Genomic DNA, 15610 nt, shown 5'->3' on the forward strand with positions numbered 1-15610 from the left:
ATTGGCTGAGAGGGCCCGCGAGCGCCGCTGCTATTGGTCCATCCGCTGAGGGGGCGGGGCGAGAGGAGCAGGCGGGCGGGGAAGGCAAGATGGCGGTGCAGGCGGTGCACTTGGAGGCGGATGCGTTCCTTGTGTGCCTGAACCACGCGCTGAGCACCGAGAAGGAGGAGGTCATGGGGCTCTGCATCGGAGAGGTACCGCCCGCGGAGGGGCGGCCCCGGGGAGGGGCGGGTGGTGGGGCTGCCTATGGGGGTTGTGGCCTGCGCGAGGCCGTGGGATGGCGGGGCGCGGGCTGTGACCGCCGGCATCGCGCACGGAGCGGCCCCGGCACCCCTCTCGTCTGCGGCCCCAGCAGCCGCCAGCGCGTAGGTCAGCTCCTGTGAGAGTCGAAGTTCAGAGCCAGGAAAGCTTCCCGTCCCCATGTCCCGGCGTGCTCCGGTGCACACCTGTGCCTTGGGATGCTCAGAGCAGCCGGCCGTGCCCTGCGGGGGATTGTTTCTTTAGCAGAGGACTGACTGATTTCCCCTCTGTATCGTTAGGTTGACACCAGCCGAATCGTCCACATCCATTCTGTGATAATCCTGCGCCGCTCTGACAAGAGGAAGGACCGCGTGGAGATCTCACCAGAGCAGCTTTCAGCTGCTTCCACTGAAGCAGAGATATCCTTTAGCAGAGACAGCAGCAGGCTCGCCAGTGCTTTACCTCAGAGCTCTTTTCAGGTGCTGTGTTTTACACCTGTAGCTGCCTTGAAGCCATCAGCTGCTCCCTCCTGCAGCTGCCCGGCTGGGAGGGCTGTGCTGGCAGTTGCCTTTCTCTGGAGTCTTTGTTGGTTCCAGCACCTGCAGTGGAATTGTGTTATAAATTTTTGATCGTTGTTTTGTATTTGGTCACAGGTAAAACTGCAGTGTGTTTGTGGAGGGGGGTGGCAGTTCAGCAGGGAGGCTGAGTGGAAGGTGAGAGGTCAGCAAGGCTCCAGGTGCTGCACTGGGGAGCCTCTTCTCTACACACACTCAGGGATGCTGGTTTGAACAGCTGCTGAAGTGTTGCTTGTTGCCACATGCAAACAGAATCGAGTTTGCTTCTGCAGCAGTGACTCCTGATGGTGCTGGGGAAGAGGCTCCCATCAGCTCTCTGCACTGTGTCATCACCCCTCCAAAGGGATCTGGAATTCTGCTGACTCGTAAGAAACTTATAAAACTCTGCTGTTTTTCCTTGTATGTACAGCTCTTCCCTTTGTCTCTTGGTTCCCAAAGCTCCTTGACTCCCACACAGGTTGGCTGAAATGACAGGACGTCCCATGAGGGTGGTGGGCTGGTACCACTCCCACCCCCACATCACTGTCTGGCCCTCACACGTCGGTAAGAGCAGCCCTGAGCTGGGCTCTGGGTGAAACTCCCAGCTCTTGATCCTGGGACTCAGTCACTGGAGTTCCAGAGCTGCACTTTTAAAACAGTTCTGAGTCTGAAACATACCTTGGTAGGACCAGATTGTCTGGGTGGGCTTCAGGGGCCCCTGCCAGTGTAGCCCCATTCCTTTGTGTGCTCTCCAAGGACTCAAACATGACTCAGGAGTCACAAATCAGCTACTGCTGTTCTTCCAGATAGATAAAATAGACTTTGAGTGTGGGGAATAGCAAAAAAGCTGTGGGAATCCTGGGCCTGCTGTGACGATTTCTGACATCTGTGAATGTTAATGCATAGCTGAAAACTTTCATAGAAGAAGTACATGAGTATCTTATACGTGTTGGACTTTATGGTGACCTGTGGCACCAGGCTGGCTGTGAGATAATTTCTGGTTTTGTGAGCTCACCTTCTATTTTTAAGATTTGCTATTTAATTATATTATAAATTGGATCAAGTTTTTTATTTAAACTTTAATCACCCAGAGTAAGGATGTAAACATAAAGTTTGTGACATTTGTTCCCAAATTTTAGATCACCCTTTAAAAGATGGCAAATTATTTCCCACTCCTGCAGGTGAGCAGGGCAGGTCTCACTGTCATTTCTGTGCCTGCAGATGTCCGCACTCAGGCCATGTATCAGATGATGGACCAAGGGTTTGTAGGGCTGATCTTTTCCTGCTTCATTGAGGACAAGAACACCAAGGTAGGCAACTTAAAAATGGCAACAAACCCTCCAGGTGCTCATGAGAAACATCAGGGCAGAGCTGAAGTCCTTGGGTGCAGCCTGCAAGAAGGGCAGAGCTCTGCTGGGAGCACATGGAAAGCACAGTGGGAATGGTGGTGGTTGGATTGTGATCCCAAGGACAGGAGAACAAGTGACAGTTCCTCTGTGCTGCCCCACAGCCTGGCTGTCCAGGAGGGCTGCAGCAGCAGCTGCAGAGTGTGTGCACTGAGATGGGGCAGGGCTCTTCCCTCAGGTATCCAGCCCAGCCCACAGCTCTGCCCCTCTGTGCTCCAGCCTCTCCAGGAGGGGTGGCTGTCGTGTGAGATAAGCTGACAGTCAGGTCTAGGCTGTCCAGGCAGCTGCTGCTTGAGAGTTTTTCATCACTAAAGGGTTTATCAGTATATGCTTTAAGCAGCTCCAGCAAGCAAATCACAGCAAAACATCTGGAATTCTATTTGAAAGCATATTGTGCTTCCTAAAGGAATGTGGGGTTTTAGATGTCTTTTGCCTTTGGAATCTGACTTTCTGCTGTCTCTCTTAGACAGGCAGAATTCTCTATACCTGTTTCCAGTCTATTCAGGCCCAGAAGAGCTCAGAGTGAGTACAGCAGAAGATTATTATGTCCAGTTGTATTTTGTCTTGTCTGTCCTTTCTCTGGGTTGTCTCTAATCAGTGGCTTCTCAATTGTGAGGAGTAAATGTAGAGAGATGCCTGCACAGGGTCTCCTGACTTCTGGTCCTGCAGGCTGCTGGAAGAGAATCTAAAGACTAGGAGTGATTCATTTAGCCTAGATAATTTATTATGTTCAGATTTGCTGAGGTTAGGGTGGGGATTTGTGCTGCAATTTGTTGCGTAGCAGCCCCACCTTTTTGCTTCCAGCTCTGGAGGTCGAGCCCTCAGGTTTGCACCTTACAATTAAAATTCAAGACAAGTATGTGGATATAAGATGCTTCCCTTTGCCTGTCAGTTCAGGCATGTGTTCCCAAAAGTGGATGTGCAGCACTGCCAGGCCTTGGACAGACTGTTGGAAGGTTGTAGAAGTAATTTTTTTGTTTGCTTCTTTTAATGATATCTCATACCTTTTTAGATATGAAAGGATTGAAATTCCCATTCATGTTGTCCCCCATGAAACCATTGGGAAAGTGTGTCTGGAATCAGCTGTGGAGCTGCCCAAGATCCTTTGCCAAGAAGAGCAGGATGCCTACAGGAGAATTCACAGGTAACAGCCCTGGGACTCTGCCCCTCTCCAAGGCTGTCTTTGCTGACCTGTTCTATTGTTGCTGTACTTAGAGTACCAAAGCCTTGGCAAAGATGTAGAAATTAGGAAGGATTAGCAGCTCACGTGCCTCTGTAGAACTTTCTGAAGTCTGTAGAACCTGAGCCTGGAGTTATCAGCAGAATTCTGGGGTTGTGTGATCACAGGTTGTTATCCTTGTGAATGTGCATAGCTTCAGCAAGTGAAGAGGTTTAGGTGTACCTGTGGTCTGCTCTGTGATTCCTGGGCAGCTGGTTTTACTGCCTGGGTTTAATACACAATTCCCTGCTGTCTTGTTTCTAACCTGCTTTCTTTTCCTTCCCTTAGCCTCACACATCTCGACTCTGTAACCAAGATCCATAATGGCTCAGGTAAGGATTCCTTGCATGTGATAATCCAGGGTGCTGCTCCCAGAATCAAAACGGTGAAGTCTTGTTACATAGGAACAGAATTGTAACTAGATACTTAAAATGAAAATGTCAAAGGCTGTAAAACACCCTAATCTTGGGGTTCATGAATGTTATATCCTTCAGGCTTTGTAGAATTGGTTAAAATGACAAAAGACTTTGGGATTGTTTGGGGTTTGGTTTGTTTAGGTTATTTTTTCTGTTGGAACAGGAAAGGGGATTTGGGATTTGTTGAGTGTTAAAGTAGTGTCTGGCTGCCCTGTATGTACACTTCCATCTCCTGGCACTTTATATGTGTTACATGGGTGTGACATCTTTCCTTCTGCCAGTGTGATGGGGTGAGTCCTAATCCCACTTCTGTTCTTAAATTATTACCCATTGTCCATTCTCACACGTTTAGGAAATGAGGCACTCTATGATGCTTCTAAATTTAGACATTAATTAGCACCAGTGATGAGCTGTGTGCAGGTTTTCACTGTAGGTCTGTCATCCCTGCCTGGGTCAGACTGAAATGGTGTTTCCATGTTGCAAGCTGCGGGTTCTGACCTTCCTGTGGAGATGTGTCGTTGCCATGGCCAGGATGGTGGAAGGTTTCCTTGGCTGTCTGTTGGCTTTGGGGGGTGTTGTAGCACCGAGTCTTTTGTGTGGTGCCCTGGCATGATGTGTTGTTGCTCTTTGCAGTGTTCACAAAGAACCTCTGCAGCCAAATGTCTGCCATCAGTGGGCCCCTGCTGCAGTGGCTGGAGGACAGACTGGAACAGAACAAACAGCGCGTGCAGGAGCTGCAGCAGGAGAAAGAGCAGCTGCTGGAGGAACTCGCTGCTTTAGAGTGAGGAGGAAATGCAGACCCTTCAGGAAAAAGACATGAAAAAATCTTCAAGAACTACTCCAGGCTGAAGGGTGGCCCTACATTGCCCCTCAGTGAAGGTCCTGGCTGTGCCTCTTCTCTTGGAGCACATCTCCAGGATCAGGACTCTACCTGCCCCAGCTTGGTGCAAAGCAGTGCTGTGTCTGCAGGTGCTGCACTTGTGGATCAGTGGTGGGGCTGGGCAGCACCTGAAGACTCCTGTTTTGGAGAGCACACACCTAGGGAACATGTTGTTTCTCCCTCTGTATTTTGACAGAAGTCCTACTGCTTTACACGTATTCCAGGAGCCTGGAACAGGAGGGTCAGAGGGGAAAAGTGTGTCCCTGCTGTCATATCTGATGCTGCCAACTTCTGCCTTCTCTTAGTAGCTTCAGTTGACCATGGTCTTATATCTAGTAATGTTTTGGATCACTGGTCATTCATCCAGGCAGGTAAGAGGTGGGAGGGAAGCTTGGGAACAGACCTGGAAGATCTTTGACATAGGATCTGTGTTCAGCATACATCAAACCAAATAAAGAATTCCAAAGCTAGAGCTGTTGGGAGTAGAAATGAAATTAATGCTACAAAGTGCATTTTTTGGTCAGTCTGTAGTCTCTTACTCCATGGAATGTTGGTGTGTGCCCAGCACTGAGGTTCTGTACAAAATGAATTATTTCTGCTGGCACAGTGAGAGGACTGTGCTTCCTTCCCAGAGGGAAGAAGGTTAAGATGCTGGGCAGAGAACTGGCAGATACACAAGCCTGACATTCTTACATGCTGAACTGCAGAAATTTCTTAAGACTGGAACAAAATAGCTGTTGTTGAACTAATCCCTTTAAATGTTCTTGGTGTTGCATTTCACAGTATCCCCCATCATGTACATCCTCGTCTGTGTTCTGTCTTGTGAATCTGTCTCATGTGAGCAAAGGATGGGACAGTGACAGAGCTGAGGAAGGCACTCCCTGTCAGTGACAGTCAATATTGATGAGCAGCTGTAAAGTGCTGTCAAGATGTGGAAGCCCCATAACCCCATTCCTTTGTCATACTTTTCAATCTTTCTGCATTTCTACTGGCAAATCCCCTAAGAGTAGAACTTCCTTGAAGTATATTGCTCACCACTGTTTTGTTTTTCCTTGGAAGTGCTGTGAACAGTAATTAATCAGTTTTTGAACGGTCACTGGTTTCGTGCTGTTTTTGCTATTGGTTTTCTAGTTCAAATGCTCCTTTACCTTGCTTCTGGAGAAGGGAGGGTGGTGTCTTAGTGCCCCCAGGCTTGATGAGGGCTCCTGGGATATGACCCAGCAGCTCTGGGCCTCCTGGAATGGGGATCCTTGGATTGTAATCCCAGTGACAAAAAGACATTAAGGACGGTGCTGAACCACAGCCTGGCTCTCCAGCCAGGAGAGCAGGGCTGGTACCAGGGTTCTGTATTCCCACACAACCATGATTAAATTGAAACAAAGCAGCCTGGTTTTATTGCAAGAGTTAGTATCAAACTGGCATTTATTGATTATCAAAATTATTAATCACCTGAGCAATTTGCTTACAGAACACACAAGCACTGTAACACACATTCAGTTGCATTTTCCATGAAAGACTTAAACCACTGACAAAACCACCTCATTCTGTGGGGGAAAGTGTTTAAATCTGCTTTCCCCAACCTGACCTTCTGCATCTATTTTAGTTTCTATGAAATCTCAATGACAGAGGTACACTACATTCAATCAAAGAGCTTCAATCTTACTGAGGGCTAAAGGGCTTTGGAGAAACTCACACATTCTCTTAATGGATTTAAGGCACCATCTACCCACCACTTAATTGTAACAAAAACAGCCAAGGATCTCTCAGGAAACTACATGGGAGAATATCTGAACCCATGTTGAAGCCCAACTCAGGTATGCCCCTTTTCCTGCCTTGGAGTCATTCAGAGTCAGAGGACTTGGGCTGGTGGGCCTGGACTTTCTTGCCTCTGGCAATCTCAGCCAGAGATGCAGCAGTTCTTCAGCACACACAGAGTCTACAGCTTATCAGCTGCCCAGAAGAAACAGTAAATCACTGGAGTCACTGAAGACATGCTACATGTGAGTGCTGCTCAGAACTTCTACTATTCTCAATACAAAATTTAAGTGGCACCAAGAAAGGAGGTATACTGAGATATTAAAAGGAATCTTCCAGTTTGGTTTTCAAAGCAAAATCAGCACTGAGTTTTTTCATGACCTCTGCATGACTCAGCCCATGCTGCTCTCTCTTAGCAAGTCCATAGTTTTCCTTCACATACTTAGCAAAGGGTGTGAGCTGTGTCCTGGCAGGGGTGCCCCCCTTGCCCGGGGGCTGCCTGAGGACCAGCTGCCCCCTGCAGAAGGCGCACACGAACCGCGCCGTGTCCAGGGACCGTGAGTGCCGCCCGATCCTGAAAGGCAAACACAAGGACTTTGATTCCACAGAACTCCTTTCTCTTCTGCTGAGGTCAGATTTCTAAAGGCACTATTTTAGAACAGAGAACAGTACATCACATGGTGGTACAATCAAATCTATATTACACTTCGCTACCCTAGAACCTTTTCCGCTGTTTTTTCATCTTGGTTCCTTTCTCTGTAGTTCTACTCTTAGCCTAGAGTATGAAGTGCTACAACATTTCCAAATACCTCCACAACTCATGTATCAACCCCCTCATGAAGTTTCTCTTCAAAGACATCACTAAAAAAAAAATCTTCTCAATGCTCTGTTGCATCTAAGCAACTACTGACTGCATAGGCCTAATAAACACCCCAGGGTACGTCAGGTGTTTCTTTCCAGTACTTCTGGGAGTCACACATATGATCCTGAGGTAAAAAAAATGCCATAAATGGTGCCATTATTACAGGTCATGTCCTAGTATCAATCCTTCCCATCACAGTGCTGCTCACATCTATGAGCATAATTTAAAGTCATCAGGACACAGACCCCAGGAAGCTTCCTCTGATAGTTTTTTCTAGTATCTAATCACTGTCAAATATTCTGTGCCCAGTTTTTACAGGGATTTGTTCCTTGAAATCTTAGGTATGTATCTCTTGCTGCTTCCCAAAGACCTTCCCTCATCACCAATGGTCCTCAGACAACACTTCTGTCTGTCCTGACCTCTGAATTAGAACTGAAACTACCTGGAAACAAACATGTGGACTCACATAGTGACGTTCTGCGGGCTCTGGAAAACATCAGAGTATCCAAATTGCTTTAGAGCTTCAGAGACCCCTGATTTTTAGACACAGGACACTGCCAAGTTAAGAAGTTAATACACAGTCGTATGCAAGATGAAAACTTTACTCACGTAGCTTTGCACCGAACACACTCGTAGGTGAATTTGTAATTAATCTCATAGCTGTGGCATCGTGTCACCACCGGCAGTTCTGGATGGATTACAGCTGATTTGTTGGCATAGAATCTCCAGAATCGCCCGTGTCCGTCCCGAACGCCGTTGATGAGCCAGGTGGCTGCATGGCAAACCTCGTGGATCAGCGTGTCCCGAAGGCGATCTTGAGGTAACAAAGACAAAGGTCAGTCAGGTGTGGGGAAGAACATGCTCACCCTTTGGTCACCACTTCAAGACCTCTGTCTCTCATTCTGTACTAAGATGCAAGAGTTATTTTGGAGGTTAGAACTACCAATGTCTTGATAAGATAAAATGCTCTAAAACAAGGTTTTATTTAGTGCATTTCCAGATTTATGATCAGCCCAGTTCTGCATCCTAGTTACTCCCCCACACACCTAATCTGGTTGGTAAAGCTGCCCCATCCCTGGAAGTGTTCAAGGCCAGGCTGGACAGGACTTGGAGAAACCTGGTCTAGTGGAAGGTGTCCCTGCCCATGGCACGGAGTTGATGCAAGATTGTCTTTAAGATCCCTTTCAATCCAAACCATTTTATGATTCATTTTCCCATATTGGGAGGGGATGAGAGAGAAGTAACAGTTACAGTACCACATAATAGAACTGAATTTGGCACTGACCTGTCTTTATTCCAGCTTTAAATACTACCAACAAGGTGGCTAGCTGTGATGGAAGAAGTCAGATTTTAAACTGCCATTATAACACAGAATTAGAGTAATACGATGTCTGTAGGTCTTCAAATCATTAAGAAATATAAACAAAGTATTGCAGTTAGTGTGACTTACATCTCTGTTCTCACATTTTGTACATTTGCCCAGCCTCTTAAAAGGGCTGTGGAATGTGGATAAATCCATACATGTGTTTATTTATTTATATAAGATAATAGAAAATTTCAAAGCAGGCTCCAGTTCCAGATCTCTTAGGCATCAGATTCATGTTTTTATCTCTAGAACTTGCTTCCTCAAAGGAGAATCAACACAGCCTTTCTTTGACCTACCTGCAGAGTCACAGACTTTCTCAGAGAGTTCAATGCGAGCGTAACGCTTCCCTTCAGGGCCTTCTCTCTTCCCCGTTACACAATACCCCGCTGTTTTTCTCATTTTCTTATTCCAGATTATTACCATGTCCTCTGGTAACTGAAAAACAAAACAGCACATGTAATCTGCCCACTCCTCCCTCTCTTATCTTCTGACCCTCTGACTCCCCTTGTATTTTACTACATCCAGTCGAGGATGTCTCTGTTGGTGCTCTTAACACTTAAGATGCCAACTCCCCCTCCTGTGGCTTCTTATTCCCACCATCAGTTTTCCTGTAACCAGTAAGGGGAGTTTCATAATGCAGGATGAGACAGAAAGTCCTTAGTTCCTCTATTCTACCTCCGAATACCTCCAGGTACAGGGCTGAAGCATTGGGCAGTAAGATATTTCGCTTCAGCAATAGTGAGTTTGTTCAGCTCAGTTTTGTGTAAAATCATGACCTCAGCCTATCCTTGGTCAGCTCAACAGTATTTTCTCATTTGCATGAAAACACTTTCCTTCCTGGGGAAAATCCCATTGGAATTACTGAGGGCAGCATCCTTCTTTTCAAGGATATTTCTCCCCAGAGAAGGGTCCCCAATATCCCAGATGATGATCCCAGGTCAAGACAGCAGTTCTCTGAAATTGAACCTTAAATTTGAAACACAACTTGTAGCTTTATGTTCACCCTAAACTGTTATTCGAAGGATCACCATGTTTTTAATCTGTTCCACAAAGGCAGACATGAACATGCAATAGGAAGGAAGAAAGATTACGTGCAGCATTTCCATTACAGCTGGGAAAGCAAAGCCAAAACTGCTGCATCATGGTGGTAACAAACTCCTTTCGAAGAAATTGCTTGGACTAATTCAAACATAAGCCATTGCTATACAGCTTAACTTCTACAAAGTGAAAGAGGGTAAAGAGCAATTACATCAAACAGGGAGGAGCAACATATTAACAAGTGTTTAGGGATGGTAGTTCTTGTTTTGAAACCAACCTTTTGCTCAAAGATGGTACTATTAAACAGCCTGTAGAGCTTCTGTGCCAGCTCCTCTTTATTCTTCTTGAAATACTTCACATAGTGGGAAGCTGGATTTGAAAGATCTTGCAAGAAACAATCAGGCACTGAGCATACCCTGAGCCTGCAAGAAAAGCCATTAAGGCACTTACTGAAGTACAGAGAGACATGGAAAAACACACGGAAAAATAATGGCCACTTGAGAGCCAATAAAGATCTCAGGGATGCTTCAAGTGGCATAAACCTCTCATGACTCTTTTCACCAGCTTGCCCTTATGAGGCCCACGACTATCCTCTTATCCCTCTGAGAGCATGAAGGGGCAGAGCTGTCGCAACAGTCCTGCAATTACTTCATTAATTCACAAAATTAGATTATGAGGACTCCTGAGTAGGAAAATAGGGTGGCTCAGGCTTTGTGACACAGTGAGCCACAACTATACCGAAATTCAATCAATATATCAACAGCCCTAATATGATCAACACAATAAAGGTGTCTTTTCAGAAACAGCCAAAGATGGTCCAGGAATGCTCAGGAATTCCTTCAAGGAGGAATTCAAATCCACCAGGATTGCTAACTCAAATGCTGCACCATTCTGACAAAGAAACACCTTTGAAGATATCAATTTATAGGTTTGGTATTGTATGCACCATTATAAAATGACTAAAGGAAACAGCACATGGCTAAAAAGCAAAATAAGGGCAGCAATTAGAAATGAAAAACGCATTCTTTTGAAAAGCCTAAGCTGCATCCACATGTAGAAAAAGACACATGAATTCTCAAAGTTATAATGATACTGATGCCTTTTCCTGGTCTTAAAATCAAGAGGCATACACAGTTAGAAGGGGAAAAGGGATTTTACCTTGGTATTTATACTTAAGGATCCTTAGGTGTACACATCCAGGTCATAATGCATCGAGATGTACCCCACCGAGTCTTTCCCTGTGTCTCTGTGTCTCTCTTCTTCCGTGTGTGTGTGTGTGTTCATCCCCCCCAACATTGGGTATAACATTATAGGTTTTACTAATTAGCAGATCTATCAAAGATTCCCCAGTGAGAGGTTCAAGTGAGCTCCCCTCCCCAAGGAGCCTTCCCCTGGATGGTTCTATCTTGGTTTACAGAATGTGTTCTGGAGAGGACCTTGGGCTCTGGGGCACACTGATCCCCAGCTACGAAGCTTCTAAAATGTTGAGTCTCTTAGCTTAACAAACAAGTCCAAGAATGTAGGCAAAAAGCACTAGGAATACAGAAGCTGTAAAAAAGGTATAACGGGTATAACAGGGGTAAAAAGAAAAAGCAAAAATCTTCATGGCATCAATACAAGTAAAAAAAAAAAATCAATACACTCTCATTAAAAGGTATGAATTACTAATAGATTCAGTTTTGATATCTCTTCAGAGGAAAGCAGCTGGATATATACAATCTGTAGAGCCACCACACGTTAGAAACATGCTGTACCAAGACAAGGAATAGCAAGAGAGGTAACATTTGCAAAGAAGACGACATTTGTCAGATTTATTTGTCACCAATTCCTTTAGGCAGAGACCAGTTTATATTCTCCCTGTCGTACTGAAGACTGAAAACTCTGGTTTCCAGCTACTCAACCATTAACAAATGCTGAATTAGTACAAGTTTCTAGGTAGCAGAGGAATCACATCATCCTAGGCAAAATGCTTAGCATCTCTCTGTCCATCTACAGTTGTCCTAGGACACAGGAACAATGGAGAAACACTCACCTTTTCTCTGTCTTTGCTGACTGTGAGCAACTGACTGATTCACTCCTAGGAATTCTTGCAGGAGTTGTTTTCATGGAAGGTGTTTCTTGAAGTGAAATGGATTTTGGCTTTGGTGCCTTGACTCCCTCCCCTTCCACAGGCTGTGCACCTTTGCAGGGTGGCTTGATGTTTTCTAGTTCAACAGAAAGAGTCACAGGATTACACAGCATACATTAAATAAAAAAGATGACAGAATCATTAGAAACCACCAGTTTGCTTTCAGAATAATTTTAAAACTAAAAAGCACCTACAATGACAAAAAACAAGAACAGTGTAAAACTTACATCTTGATAGCACAAACTGGCTTTTCTGAATGCTCACAGGAGTAATTTTGGATTGCACCAAAATCCTTTGCAAGGTACTGAGCTGCACCTCAGAGGTCCACACCACACAAATGGACAGAACCAGGCAATCACCACTGCAAGTTAGCTAAGGGCTGCTCACCTGTTGTGCTTGGCTGATAGACAGTTTTACTTGTGCTTAAGACTGGTTTTTGGGGTAGACTTCGCTTCTTTATCCGTTCCATTAAAGATCCAAAACTGTCATCTGAGCTATCTGATTCCAGCCCTGTACTGTGTCCTAGTGCCACACCTGGCAATTTATTTTCTGTATTTTCACAGCTTCTTTCTTTCCTTCTAACAAGTAAATCTGGACTGCCTTTGAAAACTGACTCTTTCCGATTTTGTGGAGGTGGAAGATTTATGCACTTCTGACTCTCTTTCAAGTCTTTCACTCCCTTTTTTTGGTGGTTATGCCATGGACTTTCTACAAAGACAGAATCCTCAGTGTCACTTGAAGTGTCAGGATACTGCAACTCTTGGCAGCAAGTGTTTCTCTTTCCAGGAGTCATCAGCTTTTTTGGGGTCCGGAGATCTTTCTGTGCTGCAATTCAAAAGAAAGACCTTTAAGTTTTGGGAGTTGCATTTAGGAGACCTGCCTTTGTCTTAACACAAAAGAAATCCCTTAAAAGATAGGAAAACACAAAGAACAGTAAGGTATCTTCTAATTTTATTATGCCCTGCCCATTTACCATCTTACTACATGAAAAATCACTGAAAGTGGCTTGCCAACAAACATTCCTTCTGACCTCTCAGATTTGTCCCATGAAGATCAAGAGATCATGTCAGATCGATAGCTGACTTTTTCTTTTTTTTAATGCTTCTGGTCCACTTTGTTTTACCCACTTCCCCTCCAGACACCATTCCATCAGCTTTTCACAGTCTGCAGCTGGCACACAGGGTTTTTTCAGGGTTGACATTCACACCAGATGGAAGAGATCCTACCCTTTTTGAGCAGGGGTCAGTTCTCCCAAAACTTTATGAGCTCAGCAATGAATGCTACCTTCCCACTCATTAAAAAGTCTGCTTCATATTTGCTGTTGGATGATTGCTTACCACTCTTTGTTGTGCTCTTTTTCACTTTCAAGTCCAAGAAGAAATCATCCGAGTCATCAATGAAGTCTTTCAAACTGTAAAAAAATAGGCAAATGGTGTGGAATAAAGGTAGGAGTAAGCAGAAAAATAGAGCAGTAAATCTGCCTTCCTAAAACAGCAATCCAAAAAAAGCCACCCAATACAACATTATCAGCTGCTCTCAGCAAATGTCACCAACTGCATCTGTGAATAGGAATGGCAAGAGCATGTGCACCTCCAAATATCCCATTTTACATTTGCCCTGAACATGACTGAGGATGTAACAGTTCTGTCTGCACTCTCTCCTATACAGGCCAATGAATCAATACAATTTTAGATTGTTTTTCTATATGCTGATCAGAAATATGATACAGAAAACTAAAATATGAACACAGAAAACTCATTAATGACAGCACCCACCTTGCATCTGCCTTTTTAGATACAGATTTGGGAGTTTTCATTTTAGCTAAAACTGAAACAAAAGAAGATTAATTAAGAACAAGGTTCTATTTCTCTTGTTAAGCATTTTTAAAAGTTTGCAACTAGCAAAAATTTGGTCTACAAAATTTTCCAAAAACAAGCATAATTATATCTATGTATAATTCCAGCTCTCAATTCCTCAAAGCTGGCAGCAGTCTTCTAGTCTCTGGAGACTAAGAATGAAGCGAGTGACAGGGAACAGACAAAACTGAGGCAACAAGAAAAACAGAATGCAAGGCACAAAGAGTGAAAACTGAGACAATTCAAGAATACTCCCTGTGGCACAGACACCAAGACTGCACTGCAAGGAGAGAAACTGTCATCTGAGCTATCTGATTCCAGCCCTGTACTGTGTCCTAGTGCCACACCTGGCAATTTATTTTCTGTATTTTCACAGCTTCTTTCTTTCCTTCTAACAAGTAAATCTGGACTGCCTTTGAAAACTGACTCTTTCCGACTTTGTGGAGGTGAAAGATTTATGCACTCCTGACTCTCTTTCAAGTCTTTCACTCCCTTTTTTTGGTGGTTATGCCATGGACTTTCTACAAAGATAGAAGCCTCAGTGTCACTTGAGTGACACTTCATTGTCACTACTTTGCAACACAAGCAATGAAAGAAAATAACGTGCAAAAACGCTTCACTAGAATTAGACAGAAATGTGTCCTTTTCATACTCCTTCATAACACAAACTAACGTGTCGTTACTTACACATTTCAAATTCATCATCACTGCTGGAAGAGAAGTACAGGGCATTGCTGCAAAGATGAAATGCAGAACTTTGGTCACAAGAGGATCTGCATCTTCAATGGTCTGAAACACCCGTGAACACCAAGAACCAAATATGCACTGGGAAAAACACTGAAAGTCCCAAATAGGCTGAACTATTTTAATTCTTTATAAAAAGCTCATTTCTTATCTTACATGCGGTCTGTGATATGACAGAGAAGTGCATTATAGTAAGCCCAAAACCTCAAACCATGCACGGATGAGTAAGAAGCTGTTTTTGCATGAAGTGCACTTTAATATAGCTGCCATGAATATTTAGCAGAACGCAGCAGCTGCCATAAAGCTATTTCAAGAGGCAGAATGGAGGCATTACCACCTGGACTGCTATGTCCATGCAAATGTAGAGGCAGCCCACAATACCCTTACCAAGTTATTTCATTTTATGAGAACACGAACCAAACATTAGCAACTTCAAAAACACGTTATGCAGCTGCTTAAAAAGCCAGGAAGACAGCTTTTTTAAATGGACGTCATTTAAACCTTAAAGACTGCAATTCTGAAACATGCTGATACCTACCAATTACCATAAAACAAATGAGGGCGTAATCTAAAATTATAAATATATACATGTAATATATGCTAGCTATAATGTAGCACATTATGTAGTTATATTCACACATGTATTATATGTGTGTGTGCACTAGATATAAATACATAGATACAGATTTTAAAAACTCTCTATATAATATTTTAATAAAAACACGTCAGCACACACGGGCTGGGGCGCTGTTTCCCCCGGCGCCCCCTCACCTGCCGCCCCGCCAGCCCTGGCTCCCCGCAGCGCCTCTGCCGGGGCTCGTCCCGCCCTCAGCCGACGCCCCGCTCGCTGCCCGCCGTGTCCCGGCGCCGCTGCCCGCCCGGTGCCGCCATTCCCGGTCGGGGGGCGCCGGGGCCGGGGCCGGGCCGGGGCCGAGCGCGGGGCCCGCCCGCGCCGCCGCTCCCGCCATGGCGCTCGAGCGGCCCCCGCGCTTCCGGAGCGCCGCGCATGCGCACCCGGGCGGCGCCGGCGGCGCGCAAACTCCGCTGTGGCCAATTCCAAGCGAAAACGCCCATTTCTGGCCCAAACAGCCGCTCAAAACGTGACGCAAAGGAAGAGGAAAGGACAGCAAGGCTTTTTCCTTCTGA

General features: G+C 45.1%; 2 protein-coding genes across 4 annotated transcripts; one reads left to right on the forward strand and one right to left on the reverse strand.

Annotated features, from left to right (window-relative positions):
- Nucleotides 1–70: 70 nt before the first annotated feature.
- On the forward strand, nt 71–5648 carry BRCC3 (BRCA1/BRCA2-containing complex subunit 3). 2 transcript variants are annotated; one of them, XR_014226757.1, is made up of 9 exons: nt 71–194; nt 540–659; nt 1271–1358; nt 2016–2104; nt 2667–2722; nt 3213–3344; nt 3708–3751; nt 4469–4804; nt 4912–5648. XR_014226757.1 is itself a non-coding variant. In XM_082289304.1 (8 exons), the coding sequence occupies exons 1-8, from the start codon at nt 90–92 to the stop codon at nt 4618–4620; spliced, it is 786 nt and encodes a 261-aa protein (XP_082145430.1). In that variant the 5' UTR covers nt 71–89; the 3' UTR covers nt 4621–5647. The 2 variants fall into 2 exon arrangements, 1 of the variants encoding a protein (XP_082145430.1); XM_082289304.1 differs by having other exon boundaries at nt 4469–5647.
- Nucleotides 5649–6135: 487 nt separating this feature from the next.
- On the reverse strand, nt 6136–15436 carry GCNA (germ cell nuclear acidic peptidase). 2 transcript variants are annotated; one of them, XM_082289417.1, is made up of 11 exons: nt 15236–15436; nt 15003–15032; nt 14408–14454; nt 13640–13691; nt 13202–13275; nt 12252–12689; nt 11769–11940; nt 10014–10158; nt 8995–9133; nt 7942–8146; nt 6136–7044 (listed from the first exon to the last, which is right to left on the reverse strand). In XM_082289417.1, the coding sequence occupies exons 1-11, from the start codon at nt 15430–15432 to the stop codon at nt 6792–6794; spliced, it is 1752 nt and encodes a 583-aa protein (XP_082145543.1). In that variant the 5' UTR covers nt 15433–15436; the 3' UTR covers nt 6136–6791. The 2 variants fall into 2 exon arrangements, with proteins under 2 accessions (XP_082145543.1, XP_082145544.1); XM_082289418.1 differs by lacking the exon at nt 15003–15032.
- Between the last annotated feature and the right edge of the window lie 174 nt (nt 15437–15610).

This window comes from Coloeus monedula, assembly GCF_965178545.1.
Source record: "Coloeus monedula genome assembly, chromosome: 12".
Taxonomy (NCBI): Eukaryota; Metazoa; Chordata; class Aves; order Passeriformes; family Corvidae; genus Coloeus; species Coloeus monedula.

What these genes read in the sequence shown, in the direction of transcription:
- BRCC3 (XM_082289304.1), top strand. Translation starts at nt 90, where the DNA reads ATGGCGGTGCAGGCGGTGCACTTGGAGGCGGATGCGTTCCTTGTGTGC. An exon ending in CAGGCCCAGAAGAGCTCAGA is followed by an intron (nt 2,723 to 3,212) that starts GTGAGTACAGCA and finishes ATACCTTTTTAG; the next exon opens with ATATGAAAGGATTGAAATTC. An exon ending in CAAGATCCATAATGGCTCAG is followed by an intron (nt 3,752 to 4,468) that starts GTAAGGATTCCT and finishes TGCTCTTTGCAG; the next exon opens with TGTTCACAAAGAACCTCTGC.
- GCNA (XM_082289417.1), bottom strand. Translation starts at nt 15,432, where the DNA reads ATGGCGGGAGCGGCGGCGCGGGCGGGCCCCGCGCTCGGCCCCGGCCCG. An exon ending in GTACCATCTTTGAGCAAAAG is followed by an intron (nt 9,134 to 10,013) that starts GTTGGTTTCAAA and finishes TTTGTTTTTCAG; the next exon opens with TTACCAGAGGACATGGTAAT. An exon ending in TGTGTTCGGTGCAAAGCTAC is followed by an intron (nt 7,045 to 7,941) that starts GTGAGTAAAGTT and finishes TTTGCCTTTCAG; the next exon opens with GATCGGGCGGCACTCACGGT.